Genomic DNA, 23,760 nt, shown 5'->3' on the forward strand with positions numbered 1-23,760 from the left:
TCATTATTTAGCATAATTAGAGGTAAATGCATAGACATAATGGGGGGAAACAAGCATACAGAGGAGGTCACACATGATGAATAGACTACATTAGCAGTTTGATGCAAATTAAATCAAAGGAGTCCTACAAGGCTATGATTTACAGCGGTGACGGCTGAGCAGCGAGGTGATCAAGAAGTGAAGTAAGCTATGGATTTGTTTATATATGTCCAATAAGCTGAGGAGATATTCACCTGATTGAAACTATGACGCAAATTACACTCCTTCCCTTGCCGAAGTCATCACAAACAGTCCATTAAGTATCCAGTGTGTGTCGGATCACAGAAGCTGTGGGAGATGTAACCTGCTTGGCTTCCCTGCAGTGGTTGAGTGGTTTTACTGTAAGATTGATCTAACCGATCACTTCATTTCCTTTCTCATCTACCATAACTGCCAAACACTGAGTCGGTCTGAAAAAAAGCAATTGACCAGTGCCAAGTACAACAAGGAAAATGTGTTTTTTGTCTGAGTATGACATGGGGACTTTGCCGTCTGTGGGATGGAGCAGCTGGAATAAATGCATATGCCCACTAAGGTGGTATTGTAATGCAACTGAATGCTTTTTATTCATTTCATATTTAGGGACTATATCGCATCTCATGAAGCCGAAGTTCAGTGACCATCAACATTAAGTTTTTCTTGTGCGTTTTTAAGCAGCAACCTACCCTCTAACCCAACAACGAACAGGTTTTATCCAGCCCGCGGGATGAGTTTGCTAAGTATAAAATTTAACCTGATATTTTTTAATGAAAGAAACAGCTGTTCTAAATGTGTCCACTGGATGTCGCAATAACAATTATTTGTATCTTTGTAGATGATGCTATATATGTACAAAATAAACCTCATTATGTTAGTACATCAGTCGAGGAAAATGATCAAACATACATAACATACTGTAATTTGATTTTGAGATTTTTTTATCTTGATAGATTGAAAATTAACACCAATGAGTTGACTGATGAACATTATCACATCATTAATTCAGAAAATATAAATAACGACAAATAAAGTATATTTACTATGATCCTCAACAGGTAATAAAAAAACAAAACAAAAAAAACAAAACATTGTGATTTGTACAATTTCAGAATGTGCTTGTTCTATTTTTAAACAAAGAAAACAATCTGAAGTTGTCTTTATTTTTAAGTTATCGTGCCTTGATTTTACCAGTCCGCCCCACTTGGGAGTAGATTTTTCTCCATGTAGCCCCCGATCTAAAATGAATTTGACACCCCTGCTCTAACCCACCAGAAGGGGACCTATGATCTACATTTAGTACACTGTCTTGTGGTGTACATCATGCTTTGTATACAGGGCATCCGGACAGTATTCACAGCGCTTCACTTTTTTCACATTTCGTTATGTTACAGCCTCATTCAAAAATGTAATAAATTCATTTTTGTCTTCAAAATTCTACAGTCAATACCCCATAAAGACGATGTGAAATGTATTTTTTTTACATTTTTGCTAATTTATTTGATTTTTTTAAAAAAAATCACTTGTACATAATTATTCACAGCCTTTACTCAATACTTTGTTGATGCACCTTTGGCAGCGATTACAGCCTCAAACCTTTTTCAGTACAATGTCACAGGCTTGGCACACCTATCTTTGGGCAGTTTCGCCCATTCGTCTTTGCAACACTACTCAAGATCAATCAATCAATCAATCAATCCATTAGGTTGGATGAAAACCAACGCTTCCCATCGAATCTGATTGAGCTTTAGAGGCGCTGCAAAGAGGAATGGGAAAAACTGCCTAAAGATAGGTGTGCCAAGTTTGCGGTATCGTATTCAAAAAGACTTTGAGCCAAAAGTGCATGAGCAAAGTATTGTGCAAAGGCTGTAAATATGCATGTACATCTGACTTTTAATTTTTTTTAAATTAAATTTGCAAAAGTTTAAAAGAAGAAACTTTTAACATTGTCAAAATGGGGTAACATTTTGAGGACGAAAATGAATTTATTCCATTTTGTAATAAGACTGTAACATACCAAAATGTGGAAAAAGTGAAGTTCTGTGATGCAATGTATGCTTTGATGTCAATTTTGCTTAAATTTTATAGCACAGTCACTTTTTCGGCCCAATTTTTAAGTATGTCTGCAAAACATTTTTGTTCTTGTCTTCACCCAATCTGCCACAGCGAGCATTATATTTAAAAATGTACACTGTTGAAAGACAGTTAAAAAAACAAAACAAAACAAAAAACACTTCAAAAGCATAAATCTGTCATTTTTATCCCTTTCATCCATTCATTGTTCTCTGAATAATTTCACTTGATCAGGCCTATTCTAACATTCAAAATACAAAAATAATTAAGTATGTACTGACATCGTGATTAAGTGTTTGTACTGATATCGTATGATTAAGTGTTTGTGCTGATATCGTATCGGGTTAATCAAAGCTCCAAAAAAAAGTTGTATCAGGACATAGCTAACTGTAGTTATTATAATAAAAGCTTGATTATTTTGATGTTCATTATTTTGAAAGAAAAAAAATAGATACTGAAATTCCAAAACTCTAGGGTTTTGTTTTAGTTTGATCAAGGCGGGTTTTGATGCTAATAATGCAAATAATGATAACTTGAATAAACTGATTACATGCAGCAAGAAGTAATATTTATGAGGTTTGATATAGAGCGGAAATGAAAAGTTTGGATACGAGCCAGGAAAAGACTGAACAAATATGTACTTAAAGGCCGTAATGTAAAACAGCTTGGCTCTGCGAAATGCATCTTGCCCATTGAGACTTGAAAAAACACATTTACAATACAATGATCTTTCCAATGATCCAGGGTGCACATTGACTAAAAATATCCTGTTTGGATAAAGCAGTGGAGGGAGCAACCGAAAAATGAAGTCATGTCTCACATGAGTTTTGGCTTCAGTCTTTCCTTTCAAAGTAATCAATTGAAGTGGAAACTTTTTTTGGCCTTGCCATCCCCTGATAAATGGAGCTGTAGTTCATTACAAATGCATGTTTTGTAAGTTGCTTTGAAAGGTTGGAACCTTCAAACTTGCTGGAGTCAGGCTGAATTTTTCCGACAGTGCATGGTCTCATCGTTCATCCGTACAAACTCGACCAACTGTTATCTCAATTATATGATGAAAAATAAGGATGATGAAAAATAATGAATACACCTCGCTCCTTGACTTTGAAGTCAATGAACAATACACACATCAAAGTGTGCATACAGATTGCATCTTTAAGTCTTGAGTGTCTGGGAGTGTGGTTCTCCATCCGGATATTTCAAATCTATTATGTTCTGGTCCTGTATAAATAGATTTGAGATGAATGAACTTGTCATTTAGGTTGTGGTTATGCGGTCAACTGAGATGTTAACTGTTTCTTGGCGGGTTGCGGTGACCTCCTGGGGTCTTGTCGCCAGCTTTCAGAGGACAACATTTTTGTCTTCAGCCAATACATACTATTATCCCCTCAATAACACCACACTGTCTTATTTGGGTTTAGGTCTGCTGAAGGTTGAAGTTGTATCGTGTTACTTTGAGGCAGCAATGTGCACCGCAGGCGCTGTGAGGGCAGTTCCTCTCACCGTGAGTTTTTCTGAAAACATTACAGCATGAGAGCTAATATTTGCGCCTCCAAATAAGGTAACTTAACATTTTAAATGTTTCTGAGTAGTCTTGGGTTCAATCCCGGGCTGGGGATCTTTCTGTGTGGAGTTTGCATGTTCTCCCCGTGACTGCGTGGGTTCCCTCCGGGTACTCCGGCTTCCTCCCACCTCCAAAGACATGCACCTGGGGATAAGTTGATTGGCAACACTAAATTGGCCCTAGTGTGTGGATGTGAGTGTGAATGTTGTCTGTCTATCTGTGTTGGCCCTGCGATGAGGTGGCGACTTGTCCAGGGTGTACCCCGCCTTCCGCCCGATTGTAGCTGAGATAGGCTCCAGCGCCCCCGCGACCCCAAAGGGAATAAGCGGTAGAAAATGGATGGATGGATGTTTGATGTAGAGACCCAACACACCATTACAAAGTGCATCCAGAGTAATTCACATCGGGCCTGATCTACCGAAGATGTGTCTTATGTTAAAACAAGTGCAAACTGGATAGTGTACGCAAGGCTGATCTACTAAGCTCAAGCACAGAGGATCATATCTTTTAAAGTGGTCATATTATGATTTTTGTGGTCTACATGGCATTTAATGGTGGTTCTTCGGTCCAAATTTTACATAGATTATGTTTTATGGACCGTTTCCATATTGAGTATACCGTAGTTGTCCCGATACCAATATGTTGGTACCAGAACCAAAATGTATTTCGATGCTTTTTGATACATTTCAAAACAAAGGGAACCACAAACAGAAAATCTTATGACACATTAAACATGAGAGTTGTATTGCAATTGTTGGGATATAATTAAGATAATGAAGGATGAAGTGATTAAGAAATGTTTAATATACATATGCTTAGAATAGGCCGTGCAACTAATCATATGCTCTAAATTCCAGTTGAAACCGGGTGCGAGTTCATGCCGACGCACATACACCCTTATCTCCCACATTCTTGCCACTGTTTATGTGGCTTCTTTGCCGAGGTCTGAAGGACAACACCGGATATGAAGTTGGAGTCCAGGGAGAAGAAAGCGGAGGAATATTCCACGCCTGTAGGAAGCCACCTCATTGCATATTCATACATTGTGTTATATATTGTAATATCTGGTGTTGTCCTTCACTTTTGTAGTTGTTAATGTTATTTTTGTACTTTAATGTTATTATTCCCCTTGGTCATAGTCATTATATGTGTGTTTTTATGTGCTGTTATTTTTGTAATTGTAGTTAGCATGCTGTTTAATTTGATTCAATATAATGCCATATATTTAATCGCTAGTTGCCTGAGACTTAGAGTAAGTTAGCTGCCATTTCTGTGGGCTCCAAGCTCAAACACCTGGATAAAGGTATGACCTTGTCATTGTCAATCCAAGCAGAGCTGACATGATCTCACCTGACAATCATCATTAGTTTTGTATCATTTCCTGTCCTGTCCTTGTTTTTAATTCCACTTCCTGTTTGCCTGCATTTACCACCACTCCTCTGGTCTGAGCGATGGCCATTATTGCCAATCGGGACACACCTGTCCCTGGTTGCAAATCAGGATGCTTCATATGCTTGCCCTATCCGCCGGATCAGTTTGCTATATTTGCTTTGCGCTCGACATGTGTTTGCTCTTTGTGCACTACCCAGCTAGCTGCTCATCTTGAGGCGGCGTGGCTCGGTTGGTAGAGTGGCCAAAAATAGCCATACAGCCACTCCCAATGTCTGCAATATTACCATTTCTAGAGGTGGTACTATCGTCTGCTTTTCCTCCATACAAACAACGTGCCAGCCCAGTCACATAATATATGCGGCTTTTACACACACACAAGTATATGCAAGGCATACTTGATCAACAGCCATACAGGTCACACTGAGGGTGGCCGTATAAACAACTTTAACACTGTTACAAATATGCGCCACACTGTGAACCCACACCAAACAAGAATGACAAACACATTTTGGGAGAACATCCGCACCGTAACACAACATAAACACAACAGAACAAATACCCAGAATCCTTTGCAGCACTAACTCCTCCGGGATGCTACAATATACAGCCTTGCTACCACCAAACCCCAACCCCCCCTCCCCCCACCCACCCCCAACCCCGTCCACCTCAACCAGCAATGCATCATCAGAAAGGGTGCTCAGCATGGTTAGAAAGATAGTGACAGACAATAGAACGAGGATGGCCAATTCAACCCTTAACTCACTCCTTTCCTGCAAATTACATTTCACAGATGCTGCCCATACCTATGCTCCTTCAAAGGCTGTGCTACTGGCTGCAAAGCATTGCACTTTCAAATACAACAATGAGTAGAGGAGTTTTATGTGTGTGTATATGTGTAAATAAATGAACACTAAAATTCAAGTATTTATTTTATTTATATATATATATATATATATATATATATATATATATATATATATATATATATATATATATGTATATATATATATATATATATATATATATATATATATATATATATATATATATATATATATATATATATATACAATAATAAAATAAATATATATATATAGCTAGAATTCACTGAAAGTCAAATATTTATTTTATTTTTATATGTGTGTATATGTATGTATATGTATATATATGTACATATGTATAATATGTATACGTATATTTACATACACATACTGTATATATATGTATTTATATGTATATGTACATATATATACTGCATATGTATATATATAATGTGTCACTGTGTGTATCTATGTATGTATATGTCTAATATATATATATATATATATATATATATATACATATATATATATATATATATATATATATATATATATATATATATATATATATATATATATATCAAATATATACTTGAATGTCAGTGAATTCTAGCTAGAAATATATACTCCTTAACCTCGCCTGTCCGCCGCCGACCCCATCCATCCATCCATTTTCTACCGCTTATTCCCTTCGGGGTCGCGGGGGGCGCTGGAGCCTATCTCAGCTACCCCGCCCACCTCAATTGATCAATTAAAAATACATCTTAACTGTGAAACAAATTAATATGTTTCTTTGTTTAACAAGCTTTCCAACAATACCAACCTTTTTAAAATGGGTTGAATATTAAGAAAGTTATGGCATTTTTAACAAAAAGGTGAGCCCCACTGACTTTGTATTGAAGAGGATGACCCTTAATTAGCGCATGAAGGGGTTGAAACAATCATAACTTTCTGAATTATATCACAGGAAAATGATACCTATATCACTGAACTATATAATAATACTGGTTTCATTCAAATTATTTTTTTTTTACATTTTTACACACATACATACTCTCCCTCATTTTTTGTTCAACTACTCATGCCACTTTGTTGAATTCTGTTTAGTGAAGCCTGCCAGAAACAACCCTTTTAAGTGGGATTGAGATTTTGTGTTTATTGTGACTATTTAGGTGAAGCTGTTTAAACCACATTTGACTGAAGCAAGGGCATTTTGAATGAACTAAATGCCATTTACTTTTATTGAATATTTATGGCAGCCTATGTTTATCACTTCAAATGGCATCTTGTAGAGATGTTTTTTATTTTTATTTTACAACAATAAAAGTTTACTTAACCATCCATCCATCCATTTTCTACCGCTTGTCCCTTTCGGGATCACGGGGGGTGCTGGAGCCTATCTTATTTGCAAAAAAAAAAAGATCTGTTCCAATTTATTTCTACTTTATAAAAATAAAAGTTAACTTACTTGCTAAAAAAAAACAAGTTGCATAATCTAATAATATTGTCAAAATATCGGATTGTAAATGAGGGATTTCTAATCACTGCTATGTTGGAATTCTAACTAATATTGATACTGTTGTTGATATTATTCATTTTTGTTTGACTTCTTTTGCATTGTTTTGTGTCATGTTTGTGTGTCCTCTCAATTGCTCTGTTGATTGATATGCTATTCTGAATGTTGCTGGGTTGGGTTTGGATTTGGACTTGGAATTGTATTATTATGGAATTATTGTGTATAATGATGTTGGATTGATTAATTTAAAAAATTAAAAATTAAAAATAAAAAAAAATTATATATATATATATATATATATATATATATATATATATATATATATATATATATATATATATATATATATATATATATATATATATATATATATCAGATCGAGGCTTAAACTTAGACTTAGACAAACAATTTTGATCCACAAGGGAAATTGTTCCACACAGTAGCTCAGTTACAAAGGATGGAAAGGGTAAGGCTGGAAAGGATAATGCACACAAGCGGACAAAAAGAGGGCGAAAACAAAAAGGTATAAATGAGACTAAAAATGTACCATAGTAGCAATATAAAATATAACACATATGTAATATTTACGTATTATATATACAGTATATAATATATACTGATATATTATATTAAATTATTATATAATATATACAATATATAACAAATCCCAATCACCATGTACAATATTACAGTATATGTAACAGCTGCAGCAAAAAAAGGGCAGCATAAAATAAAGAGTAGATCCAGCAGAAAATATACATTATAAACAAAGAGAGGCAGCTAACATAGAAGCGGTCAGGTAATAGACAGATATCATCTATTGCTATATGGCCAGTGATTATACAGCTGGATGGAGTGCGGAAAGAAGGAGTTCTTGAATCGAACGCTGTGGGAATGAAACTGAAGGAGCCTGTTGGAGTATGAGCTCCGCTGTCCCTCAATTATCTGGTGGAGTGGGTGGGCAGGATTGTCCATGATGGCGAGCAGTTTGTCCAGTGTGGATCACGGATTTTGTATTTTAAACCACCTCGGATACTATATCCTCTTGAAAAAGAGAGTCGAGAACGCGAAATGGACATTCACAGTGACTTTTATCTCCACGACAATACATCGGCGAAGCTCTTTAGCTACGGAGCTAACGTGATAGCATTGTGCTTAAATGCAGATAGAAACAGAAGAAATAAACATCTGACTGGAAGGATAGACAGAAAATCAACAATACTATTAAACCATGGACCTGTAAATACACGGTTAATGCTTTCCAGCTTGGCGAAGCTTAACAATGCTGTTGCTAACGACGCCATTGAAGCTAACTTAGCAACGGGACCTTACTGAGCTATGATAAAAACATTAGCGCTCCACCTACGCCAGCCAGCCCTCATCTGCTCATCAACACCCGTGCTCACCTGCGTTCCAGCGATCGACGGAAGGACAAAGGACTTCACCCGATCATCCGTGCGGTCGGCGGATAGCGTCGGCGGCTAGCGTCGGATAGCGCGTCTGCTATCCAAGTCAAAGTCCTCCTGGTTGTGTTGCTACAGCCAGCCGCTAATACACCGATCCCACCTACAACTATCTTCTTTGCAGTCTTCATTGTTCATTAAACAAATTGCAAAAGATTCACCAACACAGATGTCCAGAATACTGTGGAATTTTGAGATGAAAACAAAGCTTTTTTGTATTGGATTCAATGGCGTCCGAATACTTCCGTATCAACCATTGACGTCACGCGCATACGTCAACATACATAGACGTTTTCAACCGGAAGTTTAGCGGGAAATTTAAAATTGCACTTTATAAGTTAACCCGGCGGATTGGCATGTGTTGCAATGTTAAGATTTCATCATTGATATATAAACTATCAGACTGCGTGGTCGGTAGTAGTGGGTTTCAGTAGGCCTTTAAAGGACCTAAGCTTCCTCAGGAAAAAGAGTCTGCTCGTGCCCTTCTTGTATACAGCTTTGCTGTTGTCCTTCCACTCCAGTCTGCTGTTCAAGAGAACTTGTACTGCCCCACTACTGCCACTTCCGGGCCCTGGATGTTGATGGCCTCCACAGGGGTCATTTTCTTCTTAAAAGTCGATGACCAGCTCCTTGGTCTTGTCCACATTAAGGAGCAGATATTCACCTGAAATCGGATCGAATTTGAGGACAGAGGAATTGGATCGGGTCGGAGACCAAACATGCTGATCAGGACACCCATCATTTCCAGTCATACGTCAACTCTAAATTTGGCACACAACCTTTTTCTGAGTCAGCAGCTCCTTAAAGGTGACACCCAACACGTTTGCTGATGTAAATATTTTGCACACACACACACGCACACACACACACACACACACACACACACACACACACACACACACACACACACACACACACACACACACACGCACACGCACATGCACACACACACACACACACACACACACACAAACACACACACACACACACACACGCACAGTCGCACACACACACACATTCTTTCTTGTATTTGTTATCCTTCTTGAGACCTGAAATGCCTACCTCTTTAGGACCACCCTTTCTAGAAATATAAAGATTTGTATTTACAACATTAAACATATGTACAAACTATGCAAATGTAAAAAAACCTTGTTGTGAAAAATGAGTTGGAATTTTACAAGAAAAAAGTCACAATTTCACAAGAAAAACTCAGAATTTTGGCAGTATTATAAACTTACTCAACGCAAGTCAAGATTTTACAAGAAAAACTGAACATTTGTGCAATATGAAGAGAAAAGTTGGAATTTTACTCGATAACAGTCGCAATTTTACTAATAAAGCTTAAAATGTTGGCAATTTAATGAAAAGGGTTGTAATTTTACTCGACAAAAGTCACCATTTTATAAAAAAAACTTTAAAATGTTGGCAATATTATAAAAATAATCAGAATTTTACTTGGCAAAATTATAATTTTGCTAAAAAAATTTCACTATTTTACAAGAACAACAAAAAAATTGTCAATATTGTGATAAAAGTCAGAATTTTCTATGACAAATGGCACCATTTTGCATTAAAAAAGTAATCATTTTACATTAAAAAAGTAATACTTTTACGAGAAAATATTACAATATTACAGAAACAGAAAGAATATGAGAAATGGTTCCCAATTTTATAAGAAAGAAGTCGATACATTGTGAGAAAAAAGTTTTTAGTTCATTTATTTTTTTGAATTTTTTTGTTTGTAATTGGTTTTCAATCTTCATGATTTACTTCAAGTTATTACAGTATGTCTCTATACACATTTTATTTTTATTTTTTTAAAATTAATTTTGGCCAAAGGGGGCACATTTCAATTTCTTACACACACTTGTTATTACATATGTTGGCCAGAGGGTGAGCACTAAAAATTTTTACACACACTTGTTATTTCATATGTTGGCCGGAGGGGGCACATTTCAACTTCTTAGACACCCTTGTTATTACATATGTATGCCAGAGGGGGAGCACTTTTAAAACCGACACGGTCAATTTGAAATATCCCTCCTTTCTGGGACCATCCTCATTTTGATCAATTCCACCACGAAGGGTGCAAATTTCCGTACTGGGGCCGTGATTTCGGTCCTAACTTGTTCACCGGTCCTCATATGGAAGGCACTTTTCCTTGTTGATGTCTGAAGAAGGGTAGAAATACAAGAACACACACAGTAGCAGTATTATTACACCTTGGGTAAATTGTCTCATAGGTCAAGGCTGCGCCTTACCTGAACAAATTGACTTACGGTACAGAAGAGCCGAGCAAATAGCATTAAGGCTGATATTGCTGTGCACTGCTCAAGAATAAAGTGATTATACATGAAACCACTAGAAGTAGACTTGAGCTTGCCATTTAAAGGCTGTCGCTCAAAGCAAATCCCTGCTCAAATCCTCAAACATATTTAGTTGGTCGTATGAGGGAAGCTGCATGTGTCGGCTCCTAGCCTTGATGCCAAACATGACGGAGGAAGGATACAGCACGCCAAGATGGCGTGCATAATTTGCATCTGAAACCCTGCGGGAAAGTGCATCAATCGCTGCAGATATTTACAGACGCATGATCGTTCCAACCTCCGAATCAGAGGAGGCACTGAGGCGATTCGCCAAGTATTTGCTGCCAATTCCTATAAACACATGTTGGCACCTGTGGCACTGCTGATGGCTGCCTTTATTCCGAGTGTGTTTTCAGTGGAAATACTGATGAAAAATAATGAAAAATAAAAGGGGCATTCAGAACACCTTGTTTTGGGAGGAACGTCCAGGAGAGTGTGTGTTTTTAAACAAGGCTGTAAAAGTGATTTGTAAGTCCGCTGAAGAGAACAGGACATCACTGCATCATGTGGAACATGGAGCTGGAAAAATATTATTTTTTATTTTATTTAAATCAGTCAAGCTCATATACTTCATTAGTCATGACATAACTCTGGCCTCATACACAAATATGAACACACTTCCTTTTACACCTCTAATGAAGGACTCCACTCAACGCTGCTAACGGACGACTAAGAGCTTACACAACATGACAATTAAAATATGCATCTCATTGATTGAGTCAAACCCAGGGGTCTCAAACTCAATCTACCTGGGGGGCCACTGGAAGTATAGTCTCGATGAGGCTGGGCCTCCCAAAATCACATTTTAGCCACATAACTTTGTTTACTATTCTACCAGCAGCTATCGTGACCCTCCGCGATGGTAAGCCTTAATTCATTACAAACTGTATTTATTTTTATATTTTTGATGCAGTTTAGTTACACAGAACATGTCAGTCAATCCCGCTTGCTAACAGGAAGTTGCTCTTTGTGTTGCCAAATGTGTGTTTGTTGTGCTGCCAATCTTGTGTCTGCACCATTATTGTAGTTTATGTTCTCTTTTGTGGCATTTAATAACACCATGTTATATTTAACTAGTGTGTGTGCTGGTCATAATTGCAATTAAGTATCACAATGAGTAAAGGGCCACACAATTTAGAACATTAAAGGACATAAACCAAGTAATTCATTCTGAGACTTCTCAGCACTGAATGATGTGACTCAAGATTGTATTTGTAAATATGAATGTATAAAAATGACTCATGAGCGCAACAGCATGACACACGTACAAAGACATGATGTGGTATCCTTTTTCTGCTGGCATACATCCGTAATCGCAGTCTTCTGCAGCAGCATCAATTGGTAAAAACAGGGAAAATTGTATGAACCCTTTAACTATATTCTTTCCCTGCATGGGAGAACTCATTCAAATATTGAGTTCATCCAAATGCAGGAGGGTGGGTGTGGGTGTACCAATTTTATGGTATGGGGTGTACACTTTTCAAGCGTAAAACATACATAGAGAATGTCTGGATCGTTGTTTCTTTCTGTAATTATAATTATTACTATTAGTAGTGATGATTAATCAAAACAGTAAAATAATTTGACAATGAGCTCTGAGTAAGTGTTTCTTTTTTCTGCCATCTAGTGTCTACTTTTATGGTGTGGTATTAAACGAGTAAAACACCAATACAGTATTTGTTTTCCTTTTATTTGTTGCAGTCCTGTGTTCTTTTTTAGGTTCAGGTTACAAGGAACATTTAAAACATTGATGACAAATTCATAAAATCTGTTGACTTAGTGTCATTGAAAGAATATAAGCCTCAAACATTGCAACGTTTGCCGCAAATTTTTGAAACAGCTGCTGCAAATTCAAGCATTTTAGGCAATCACCAAAACAAAGCCAGTGAAATCCTGGAAGGACTGACCTTGTCTCTTTAAATCTTTATCAATTAAACACTATATTATCAGTAAATTGCATGTTTTTACCGTATTTTTTGCTTTTGTAATATGGGAATATTTTAGCTAATTTACTTGCGGATTCATTAGCACTGTTTACATGGACAGCAAAGCAAAATACCACGAACCAGACAAGTATATAGGTTTGTGCCTGGAGTACAGGCCTAATCCAATTGTTGACTCTTTCAAACATAACCTGATGTATTGTTTTGATATCAACATCAGTCATGTGAGGAAAAAAAAGCAAATCAGCTTTCAAACAAAACGGTGTATGTCGTAGCTTTGCAGTGCCAAGAGCCAAAAGACAATGACCTATTCTGGATAGGGTATGAGACAATCAGGAGGAGTGTGCACGGTGCATGGCAAGGTTGTCCAACGCAGTCAAACTGCTGAGTGCAGTCAAAGCGACTTGGAGCTTTGGATCAGATGCACAAAGCTGAGCTTACTGGCTTACCTCAGCACTGCACCAGAGCAGGACTGTCACTGGATATTACCATGCACACCACTGAACTGATTCTCCACACAGCAGAGTGGACCTCTTAGGCGCCCACCTCAGACGCACTCTGGGGACTCTGGCTACTTCCTGAAATGTGTCTGTGTATGATTTTTTGTGGTTCATGACTTTCCCATTAAAAATGAAAAGCCTTAGTAATAAACTGAAGCTCTTAAAAGAACGTCCAGGGTACCAAAAAAATGCCATCTAGTGTCTGTGACAATTCCGGAAACATGCTAGCTGCCTTGGACGGTATATGTGTGTCTCGTATGAACAGTTGCTGACCGTATACTGTATCTTCAAATAGTAGCCTGCACCGTGTCTCACTTAGTCATTAAAAGCATCGTTTAATATTACTGCCACTATTTGAAGGAATGTGTTTCATGTGGAGTGTTTATATGTAGCATATGTGGTTATACTCTGAAGTCTGTACACTGTCTGAAAAAAGGGTAGTGGGAATAGGCATCCATATCAAGCCTCTTAAGGTACAATGCAGGGCCGGCCCGTGGCATAGGCCGTATAGGCAGATGCTAAGGGTGCCGTCCATCAGGGGGTGCCACGCCAGTGCCACAAATGTTGGAGAAAAAAAAAAAAAAAAAGTTGATACTATTATTTCTATGCAAAGTAAAGCCTATTTGATAGAAATATTATTTGTTACAACATTACGCCCCCCCCCCCCCCCCCCCCCCCCCCCCCGCCGCCACCCCCCCCCCCCCCCCGCACAGTGCGCCCCCTCCCTTCCCTTATCATGACTCTTACCACATCAAAAAATCAACACAAGATGTCAAAACGGCCAAAACTGTCAGGTGATAGTAACCTGGCTTTTTAGCATTAAGCTAATGTTACATGATTCGGCAATTGCTAATCAATAAATAGCTAGTTCTGTTTTAACGTCGGGTTAATATTGTGGAGGGGGCTAAATTGTTATGGAAAATAATAATGTAACGTTAGGTAATTACAGTACTCCCACCTTACATTCCTCAGGGACATTTGTATTAGATCTTTTAAGCAGGTGTTTTTTGTTTACATTGTTATTGCCTTCTAGTTAGCTAATGTTTGCCCTGCAGGTAATAGTCACTTTTCCACCCCTTTATATATTAGGTATAGTTGTAAGCCTAGTTATTAAAGTGCACATCATTAATGTTAATTAAGCAATATCACATGAGAGGGAATGCTGTTTTTTAATTCGAGCACTGCTGTGATTCGGTTAAAGATAATCATAACATAACATTCTCATATAATATGTTAATTTGCTTTCTTTAAGTAAAAAAAAAAAGGTCAAAGACAAAGCTATTCGGTTTCTTGTGAGTATATACACTTCACTGCCGATGTGGGGGGGGGGGGGGGGGGCGCCACCTAAAATCTTGCCTAGGGCGCCAGATTGGTTAGGGCCAGGCCTGGCACAATGTATACAAAATGGCTAATTATTAAACTCCACGGTTCCAAGCAGTACTTCCGGTGAGTGTATCCTAAATAAAAATAACCCATGGATGCGCTACCATGGTAATGGAAAAAGAGTAGCAAGGAAATAAAAACACCATGCTTGCTAAACATTGTTACATTTGTAAGATTATGAAACAGATCTAATGCATATCAGATATGAAAAAAATATAAAGTAGCAGTCTGGTGTACGTGTTGTGATATACTGCAGTATTTTATCTGCCATCTTCCAAAAACTTCTGGACCTACAGTATATGCATTCTACTAAATTGCATTCTGTTGCGTTTAGGGATGGGTCACTTTTTACATTTAACCGATAAACCAACTTCAAGTCATTTAAGTCATTTAGTGTGTGTTCAAATGTTTGATATCTTGTTTTCTTGCACGTCTGCGTCTCATTTGCAAGTATTGTACTGTATTATATCGTAGACTTGGCATGCAGTTGCAATTCCAAGACGTTAGATGGCAGTAGTGTATATAATGCGGCAAGTTTCCTTAGCCAGAGAGTAGTCTTTGCCTTTACATTGAATGAGCCTTTTTTTTTTCTTTTGTTGAGTCCACTTACAAAGTGTTTGTAAGTACTGTACTTTTTACACACCAGCTGTTTGATCGTAACGTGCATCTTAGTTGTAGTTTTCATTACAAGATTTAGAGGTATGGAAAATGCTTGTTAAACCGCTAATGCTTTAGCATTTCTATGGCAAATGTAATGTAAATTAGCACCGAGCTAGTGCCTTTTGAAAAGTTGAGCCTGACTGTACTTTTGAGTGCCTTCTTCTTCCTTTGTTGGCATGGAAACATGTAACATTAAAGGCAGCCTTGCTGAGTCCACTCTTAGTGTTTGACTGCTTGTTTACCGGCCGAGTGTTTGAGCCACTCCCGTGGTTGAAACTGGACGTGACGTCGGGTGTAACAAAGGTATCGAAATATGGCAGCGTTTATTTTATGTGAATCAGTACCAGGTAGTGCTAATGGACAAATTTGGTATCCATCCCTAATTTGTCACAACTATGCTAAAATGTTTTGTCCCAATTAAAGGATGGACTATCATAATAAGGGTAACTATGAGACCAAATAATGACACCCTTTTTTCTGAGAGTGTACAGCATAAGCCAGGGGTCGGCAACCCGCGGCTCTAGAGCCGCATGCGGCTCTTTAGCGCCGCCCTAGTGGCTCTCTGAAGCTTTTTCAAAAATGTATGAAAAATGGAAAAAGATGAGGGGGAAAAAAAATACATTTTTTGTTTTAATATGGTTTCTGTAGGAGGACAAACATGACATAAACCTCCCTAATTGTTATAAAGCACACTGTTTATATTAAACATGCTTCACTGATTCGAGTATTTGGCGAGCGCCGTTTTGTCCTACTAATTTTGGCGGTCCTTGAACTCACCTTAGTTTGTGTCCATGTATAACTTTCTCCGACTTTCTAGGACGTGTTTTATGCCACTTCTTTTTCTGTCTCATTTTGTCCACCACACTTTTAACGTGCGTGAATGCACAAAGGTGAGTTTTGTTGATGTTATTGACTTATGTGGAGTGCTAATCAGACATATTTGGTCACTGCATGACTGCAAGCTAATCGATGCTAACATGCTATTTAGGCTAGCTATATGTACATATTGCATCATTATGCCTCGTTTGTAGCTATATTTGAGCTCATTTAGTTCCCTTTAAGTCATCTCAATTCAATGTATATCTCATGACACACTATCTGTATGTAATATGGCTTCTAATTTGTTGCGGCTCCAGACAGATTTGTTTTTGTATTTTTGCTCCAATATGGCTCTTTCAACATTTTGGGTTGCCGACCCCTGGCATAAGCTAACAGGTTGCACAATGTTGATGAACTTGGAACATAAACTGTACGTGTCCGTGCCTAGTTCAAACTGTCCACGATGTCGTCCAGGGACAATTGTGTCGAGGAGTGACTGGGACTGGATTTAGTTTTCAAGCTGATGGAGCCGTACAGTTTGGCTGAACGTTTGGAATAGGCGATGACTTTCCTCCTGTACATCTCTCCTTTCCAGATGGAGATCATGAGCAGCGTGGACAACACGACCCCGCCCAGAGTCAGGAGGCACAGCCCCGCTATGACGCACCTGTCCAGGTGAGCTCCGATCCGAGCACTCTCCAGCTCCAGCCTCTCCATCTCCCTCGCCGAGACACTGTCCCGGTCTTGCACCACCACATCCCTGGGCACGGCGTAGGAGATGATCACCAAGGAGATGCCGGTCACCAAAAACGTGACCGCACTGATAAACCAGTAGTCCACTGAGGACCCGGAGGACTCTCCAAAGGACAAATCATCCTCGGACATGAAAGAAAATTCCGGGAGCGTTTCAGAGCACGGCTCGCCGTTGCACGCGGTTCGATGAGAACTTTTCTGACTGGTCTCCGGGCTGGCGAGTCTCAAGTTGACATTTTCATCGACGTAGGTAAACGACGTCTCCAATTCCTGGTCACAGCACACACGCACCTTCTCCTGCCCGAGGGGACGCAGTTTGACCTGTGCCGTCCTCGCCGCCGGATGGCACCGGGCTTTGCAGCCCCGGGCCGGGTTCCGGGGACCGTCTCCTTCTGTGGATTCTCCGGGCTTGCGGACGTGCGGGACACCCGAGAGGCTTTCGGCGGGAGAACGTGGCTGCTTATCCTCATCGCTCGCAGAAGGCGGCGTTTGGGACGCCATTCGTTCTCGCCACCTGCTGGTTCCGTCCATGGACTCTTTCGCTGCACAGCATCCCTAATGAGTCAAGTAGAAATGGTGCATGTTAACGAGATTAATACACACGCTTGATCTTTTTATGTGGTCATACAGGACTAAATAAAAGCCACTTTTAAGTTGATTATAAAAAGCCGTGCACACCTCTTGAACGATGCTTACCTTGGATCTAATGAGTCAAAAAGCTTTGTATCCAATTAGGCAAAGAGTCTTTGTGCAGCCTAAACCTAGATCAGAACTAATTCGGTTTTAATCCGATCACCTTTTTACAGCACTACAGTGTCACACCGGATTTAACATGTAAACACGCCATCATAATCAGCAAAGATAAATAGTAGGTCGCAGTGATATCATTGCGCAAAGACAGTTCACACACACTAGCAAATGCTGCGTTGACGCTCGCACACCATTTAAAAAAAAAAGAGCTCGCCGTACAAACGTGACGTGTACCAACCGTGTATCGTCAGCATTCCTGCCGCGCTGCCGTTCAACACGCCATAGCACGGAACTCCGCGCCACCGAAGGCAGTATTACCGGGTGAAAAAAAAAAAAAAAAAGCTCCGATAAGTGAGTCCGCCTTTGGATGCCGTCTCCCCGGCTGCTCGATGCTGTGACGTCACAGGCTGTTTTGATTGGAGCGCCCGTTCGTTAGACCCGCCCACATCCGAGCCTCGCGCCGGCTGTGGCGCGGGAAAGGAGCTGACCAGATCAGCACCAGGCAGTCAATCACTATGTCATTAGGTTAAGTTTTATATTCATAAATGTAAGTTTCTCAATACCCGACCTGTTTTTTGTGCCTTTAAAAAAAAAATTAGAACTCTACATTAAAACACTATGTACCTCTAACAAACAAAAAGCTGTGAAAACGATGATGCTGTGTTCCAAATTAAAATTATTTACTGAACTTGTGTGAGCCTATATGGCTTTGCACTTTGTTATATACAGAGGTGGGTAGAGTAGCCAGAAATTGTACTCAAGTAAGAGTACTGTTACTTTAGAGATTTATTACTCAAGTAAAAGTAAGGAGTAGTCACCCAAACATTTACTTGAGTAAAAGTAAAAAGTATGTTGTGAAAAAACTACTCAAGTACTGAGTAACTGATGAGTAACCTGTTCGTTTAATGATGACGGCAACAAATAATGCACAAAAACATAAAAATAACAATGAGCAAATTCAGAGCTAGGAATATATCTCTTAAGCAACTAAAACAATAATATATATTAAATAATAATACATTAACATAAAAAAAATTAAGGCCAAATTGAGCCACAATAATTTAACAGCACCATAGGCTCAGTAAGCAGAGATTACAAAGGGAAATAAAAAGTTAGCCATTACGCAAACCATAAACTGATAGGTGTGGGCTGCACCTGGGAACACACTGATTGGTGTTTCTATGCATGCACGTGTGTGTGTGCGACCGTACGTGTGTGTGTGTGTGTGTGTGTGTGTGTGTGTGTGTGTGTGTGTGTGTGTGTGTGTGTGTGTGTGTGTGTATGAGAGTGCAGTGCGTAAATAAATGTCCCCACACGATGTACATTTGACAGTGATTCATAGCAGGGAAGCTAACATCAGCCTACGGTGACAGCCAAAATATCTACTAACGTTGCTTACCGCGATGTGCTTCCTCAAATTTGACGTTGAGTTCATGTAAGCTTAAGATTGTTAATCATGTGACCGCCTGGCTCTGTTTGATTGGTGAAACGGAGTCAAACGTCACCAGTGACTGTATTTGATTGGTGAAACGCAGGCATCCTACTTTGAAGGTCTGTCTGACAAACCAAAACAAACAAAGCGTGCATTAACAGATCGATAAAAATCAGTAGCGAGCAGCGAGCTGAATGTAGATAAATGGAGCGGAGTAAAAGTAATGTTTCTTCTCTATAAATATACTCAAGTAAAAGTAAAAGTATGTTGCATTAAAACTACTCTTAGAAGTACAATTTATCCCAAAAGTTACTCAAGTAGATGTAACGGAGTAAATGTAGCGTGTTACTACCCACCTCTGGTTATATATATATATATATATATATATATATATATATATATATATATATATATATATATATATATATATATATATATGTATATATATATATTTATATATATATATTGCATTCTATTTTAGTTACTTTATTGAGTTTACAACCCCCTGGTGCTGTTTTGTACTGTTTTTGTACTTATTTTGATTATTATTATTTCTTGATTGTTTGTAAATATTGCAGTTTGTAAATAAAGGTTTATAAAAAATTAAATAAAAAAATAAAAACTATATCATCCATCCATCTTCTTCCGCTTATCCGAGGTCAGGTCGCGGGGGCAGCAGCTTAAGCAGGGAAGCCCAGACTTCCCTCTCCCCAGCCACTTCGTCCAGCTCCTCCCGGGGGATCCCGAGGCGTTCCCAGGCCAGCTGGGAGACATAGTCTTCCCAACGTGTCCTGGGTCTTCCCCATGGCCTCCTACCGGTCGGACGTGCTCTAAACACCTCCCTAGGGAGGCGTTCGGGTGGCATCCTGACCAGATGCCCGAACTACCTCATCTGGCTCCTCTCGATGTGGAGGAGCAGCGGCTTTACTTTGAGCTCCCCCCGGATGGCAAAGCTTCTCACCCTATCTCTAAGGGAGAGCCCCGCCACCCGGTGGAGGAAACTCATTTCGGCCGCTTGTACCCGTGATCTTATCCTTTCACTCATAACCCAAAGCTCATGACCATAGGTAATATTATGATATACTTTATTAATCAGTCTAAAACAGTGGTTCTCAAACTCTTTCTCCTTAGTAAAACCACAGAAAAAACCTGGCTCTCCAAGTACAACAATAATGACCAACATTAAAATACAGTAGCGTAGTAGGCCAAAGTATTCATTAAAAACAAGGCAGAGGTTCTATTTAGCATTTTTGGACACTGCAACATTACACAGTCTGAACAGTAACACTGTGCTTAAAAATAGGAAAATAAACCACTGTATCTTAATCAAGTGATTTTTTGGCATACCACTAAATCAGGGGTCGGCAACCCAAAATGTTGAAAGTGCCATATTGGACCAAAAATACAAAAAAAAAAATCTGTCTGGAGCCGCAAAAAATTAAAAGCCCTATATAAGTGTTATAATGAAGGCAACTCAATATGTAAGTGTCTATATTAGCTATATTAGCCTACTACCAAAATTACTTTAAACGTTTTGTATAAGTGTTAAAATGAAGGCAACACATGACGCAAATCTTCGTTGACAGAAATGTATTTACATTTTTATCCTACATATTTTTGCAACATTGGAAATCATTAGTAAAATGGAGGCTTCTCTTTACCATGAATTGATTTGCGTGGACCCCGACTTAAACAAGTTGAAAAACTTATTTGGGTGTTACCATTTAGTGGCCAATTGTATGGAATATGTACTCTACTGCGCAATCTACTATTAAGAGTTTCAATCAATCAATCAAAAACTCAGAAGGTGAGATAACTCCTGGCAATGACTGTTTTAGAATGGCCAAAGTTATAGATATGTGTGTCCATGTTTAAGGAAACGGCAGACCGTGTCCTTCTAATGAATTTATTACAATCTTTGTAAGCTGGGTAACATTTGCTGTGGTCTGGAACAACATGACAAACAACTATCAGACATGCAGCCAATATTACATACAGATAATGTGTCATGAGACATGCAAATATAAATTAAATACACAGAGGACATGAGTGAATGAAATTAAATGAGGTCAAATATACCTACAAACGAGGCATAATCATGCAATATGTACAGACAGTTAGCTGAAATAGCATGTTAGCATAGATTAGCTTGCAGTCATGGATTGACCAAATATGCCTGATAACCCTCTAGCAAATCAATAAAATCAACAAAGCTCACTTTTGTGCATTCACGCACAGCATAAAACGTTTGGTAGGCAAAATGAGACAAAGAAGGAGTTGCATAAAACACGTATTTCTGTGGCAGCATCGGAGAAAGTTGTACATGTGAACAAACTACGGTGAGTTCAAGGATCGCTGAAATTAGTAGGACAAAACGGTGCTTGCCAAATACTCTCATCAGTGAAGCATGTTTAATATAAACAGTGGGAGTTCTAACAATAGGGAAGGTTTGTGGCATGTTTGTCCTCCAATAGAATTTATATTAAAACAATGTTTTTTTTCTTTTCTTCATGTTTTTCCATTTTCACACATCTCTGAAAGAGGTCCAGGGAGCCACATGCGAATTTGGAGGCGCCGGTTGCCGACCCCCGCACTAGATGGAGGCCGCGTACCAGTAGTGGTACACACACCACAGTTTGAGAATCCCTGGTCCAACAAGATTAATTAATTTGCCTCAGCGTAAAATATACACACACGCACACACATATATAAAAACACACATTAATGGCAGGACACACAGAAATCATCAAAGACCGTGTTCAGTAACACGCACAGGTCGTTCGCCTTTTCTTTTTTTTTTTGTCTGGTCCCATTTTTTCAGTTTAACTGTGTAGTTTCCTTATTCGGGACGTGTTCGCGGGTCACTAAAAAACAAGCAGCGTTTATTCATTGCATAGCATCCATAATTCAGAACTCGTCTGAGCAAGATCCATGTATCATTTGTCAATCAAACCTAAATATCCTCTTTCTGATGATAGATGTTTTCATACCATAAAATCAATTCGGAGTACTCTAACCTCGAATAGATACCCCAAACTCAATATGAGTTGCTCGGTATCAATGACACTCCAAAGTGAATTTGCGTGGTGTGTTCCCTTAATACTGTTATCATATCAGACAAAAAAATAGCCAGCAATGTTATGCAAACATTGTTAAATTGTGTGTATCATGGACCATCTGTTGCCTTGTGCTTTCAGAAGATTACTGACCATGGCAGAGTCATCCAACCATTTTTAATCTGGAGATCTCGTAGGTCACATGTGCTGTGACCTCATGCAAATCTTTACTGTATGTACTTTATCCTCAGAGCTCACACAATTGGATCATTTGAATGTATACAGTCATGGATGGCTTGTAGGCTTTGTGTGGCCCCCAACAAGATTCTGTCAATGGCCCTATTTTGGTCTTTAATATTACTATAACCTTGTGGTTAGAGTGTCCGCCCTGAGATCGGTAGGTCGTGAGTTCAAACCCCGGCCGAGTCATACCAAAGACTATAAAAATGGGACCCATTACCTCCCTGCTTGGAACTCAGCATCAATGGTTGTAATTGTGGGTTAAATCACCAAAAATGATTCCCGAGCGCGGCCACCACTGCTGCTCACTGCTTCCCTCACCTCCAAGGGGGTGAACAAGGGGATGGATCAAATGCAGAAGGTAAGTTCACCACACCTAGTGTGTGTGTGACAATCATTAGTACTTTAACTTTAACTTCATTGTATCCCACATACACACACTCCGTATGTTTACATAAACTCAAAAATGAATTATTGATTTATTTTGGTTGAAACTAGCTTTTTAAAGCATATGGCAACTTTTTTTGCATGATGCTTGTGATGTGATTTTGCTTGGAAAAAAACTTGAATAAGGTTTTTGACTTTTTAAAGATGGAATTAGTATATTTAGCTTATATGATTGTAAACCAGTTCCTTCTTGCATGTATATACTTCCATCTGTTGATTATTTAATCGGCATTCTGGGCATGTGCCAGTGTTCCCAAAGTGATAACCCAAGAGAACAATAGATGATGCACTTCATAATCAGAAACCACAATATGTTAATGCCTTAGTTCCATGAATAATATGTTTCGTCAACCATGATGTCATTAAGCCTTTTTTAGGGGGTATACCTAAAGTATTCTTAAATCTATCTAAATTATTTGGTGTTTTTTTAAGTTCTGTTTTTTGGGGATATTTTTTTCTTCAAAATTTGTGTTGACAACTTTGATATAAAGTACCCATAGTGGAAATGTTTCATAATAACACAACTTTTCACTTAAATATGATTATACATATTTCCCTTTTCTTCAG

The 23,760-nt window shown here is 38.7% G+C and overlaps 1 protein-coding gene across 2 annotated transcripts; it reads right to left on the minus strand.

Moving 5' to 3' along the window:
* Nucleotides 1-14,363: 14,363 nt before the first annotated feature.
* On the minus strand, nucleotides 14,364-18,455 carry LOC133660274 (transmembrane protein 74). 2 transcript variants are annotated; one of them, XM_062063589.1, is made up of 2 exons: nucleotides 18,257-18,455; nucleotides 14,364-17,823 (listed from the first exon to the last, which is right to left on the minus strand). In XM_062063589.1, exon 2 carries the CDS (start codon nucleotides 17,797-17,799, stop codon nucleotides 16,960-16,962), a length of 840 nt encoding a protein of 279 aa, XP_061919573.1. In that variant the 5' UTR covers nucleotides 17,800-17,823; nucleotides 18,257-18,455; the 3' UTR covers nucleotides 14,364-16,959. The 2 variants fall into 2 exon arrangements, with proteins under 2 accessions (XP_061919573.1, XP_061919574.1); XM_062063590.1 differs by having other exon boundaries at nucleotides 17,965-18,455.
* Between the last annotated feature and the right edge of the window lie 5,305 nt (nucleotides 18,456-23,760).

Source organism: Entelurus aequoreus, linkage group LG11 (assembly GCF_033978785.1).
Source record: "Entelurus aequoreus isolate RoL-2023_Sb linkage group LG11, RoL_Eaeq_v1.1, whole genome shotgun sequence".
In the NCBI taxonomy this organism is placed as follows: Eukaryota; Metazoa; Chordata; class Actinopteri; order Syngnathiformes; family Syngnathidae; genus Entelurus; species Entelurus aequoreus.

Coding starts and splice junctions, on each gene's coding strand:
- LOC133660274 (XM_062063589.1), bottom strand. CDS start 17,799: ATGGACGGAACCAGCAGGTGGCGAGAACGAATGGCGTCCCAAACGCCG.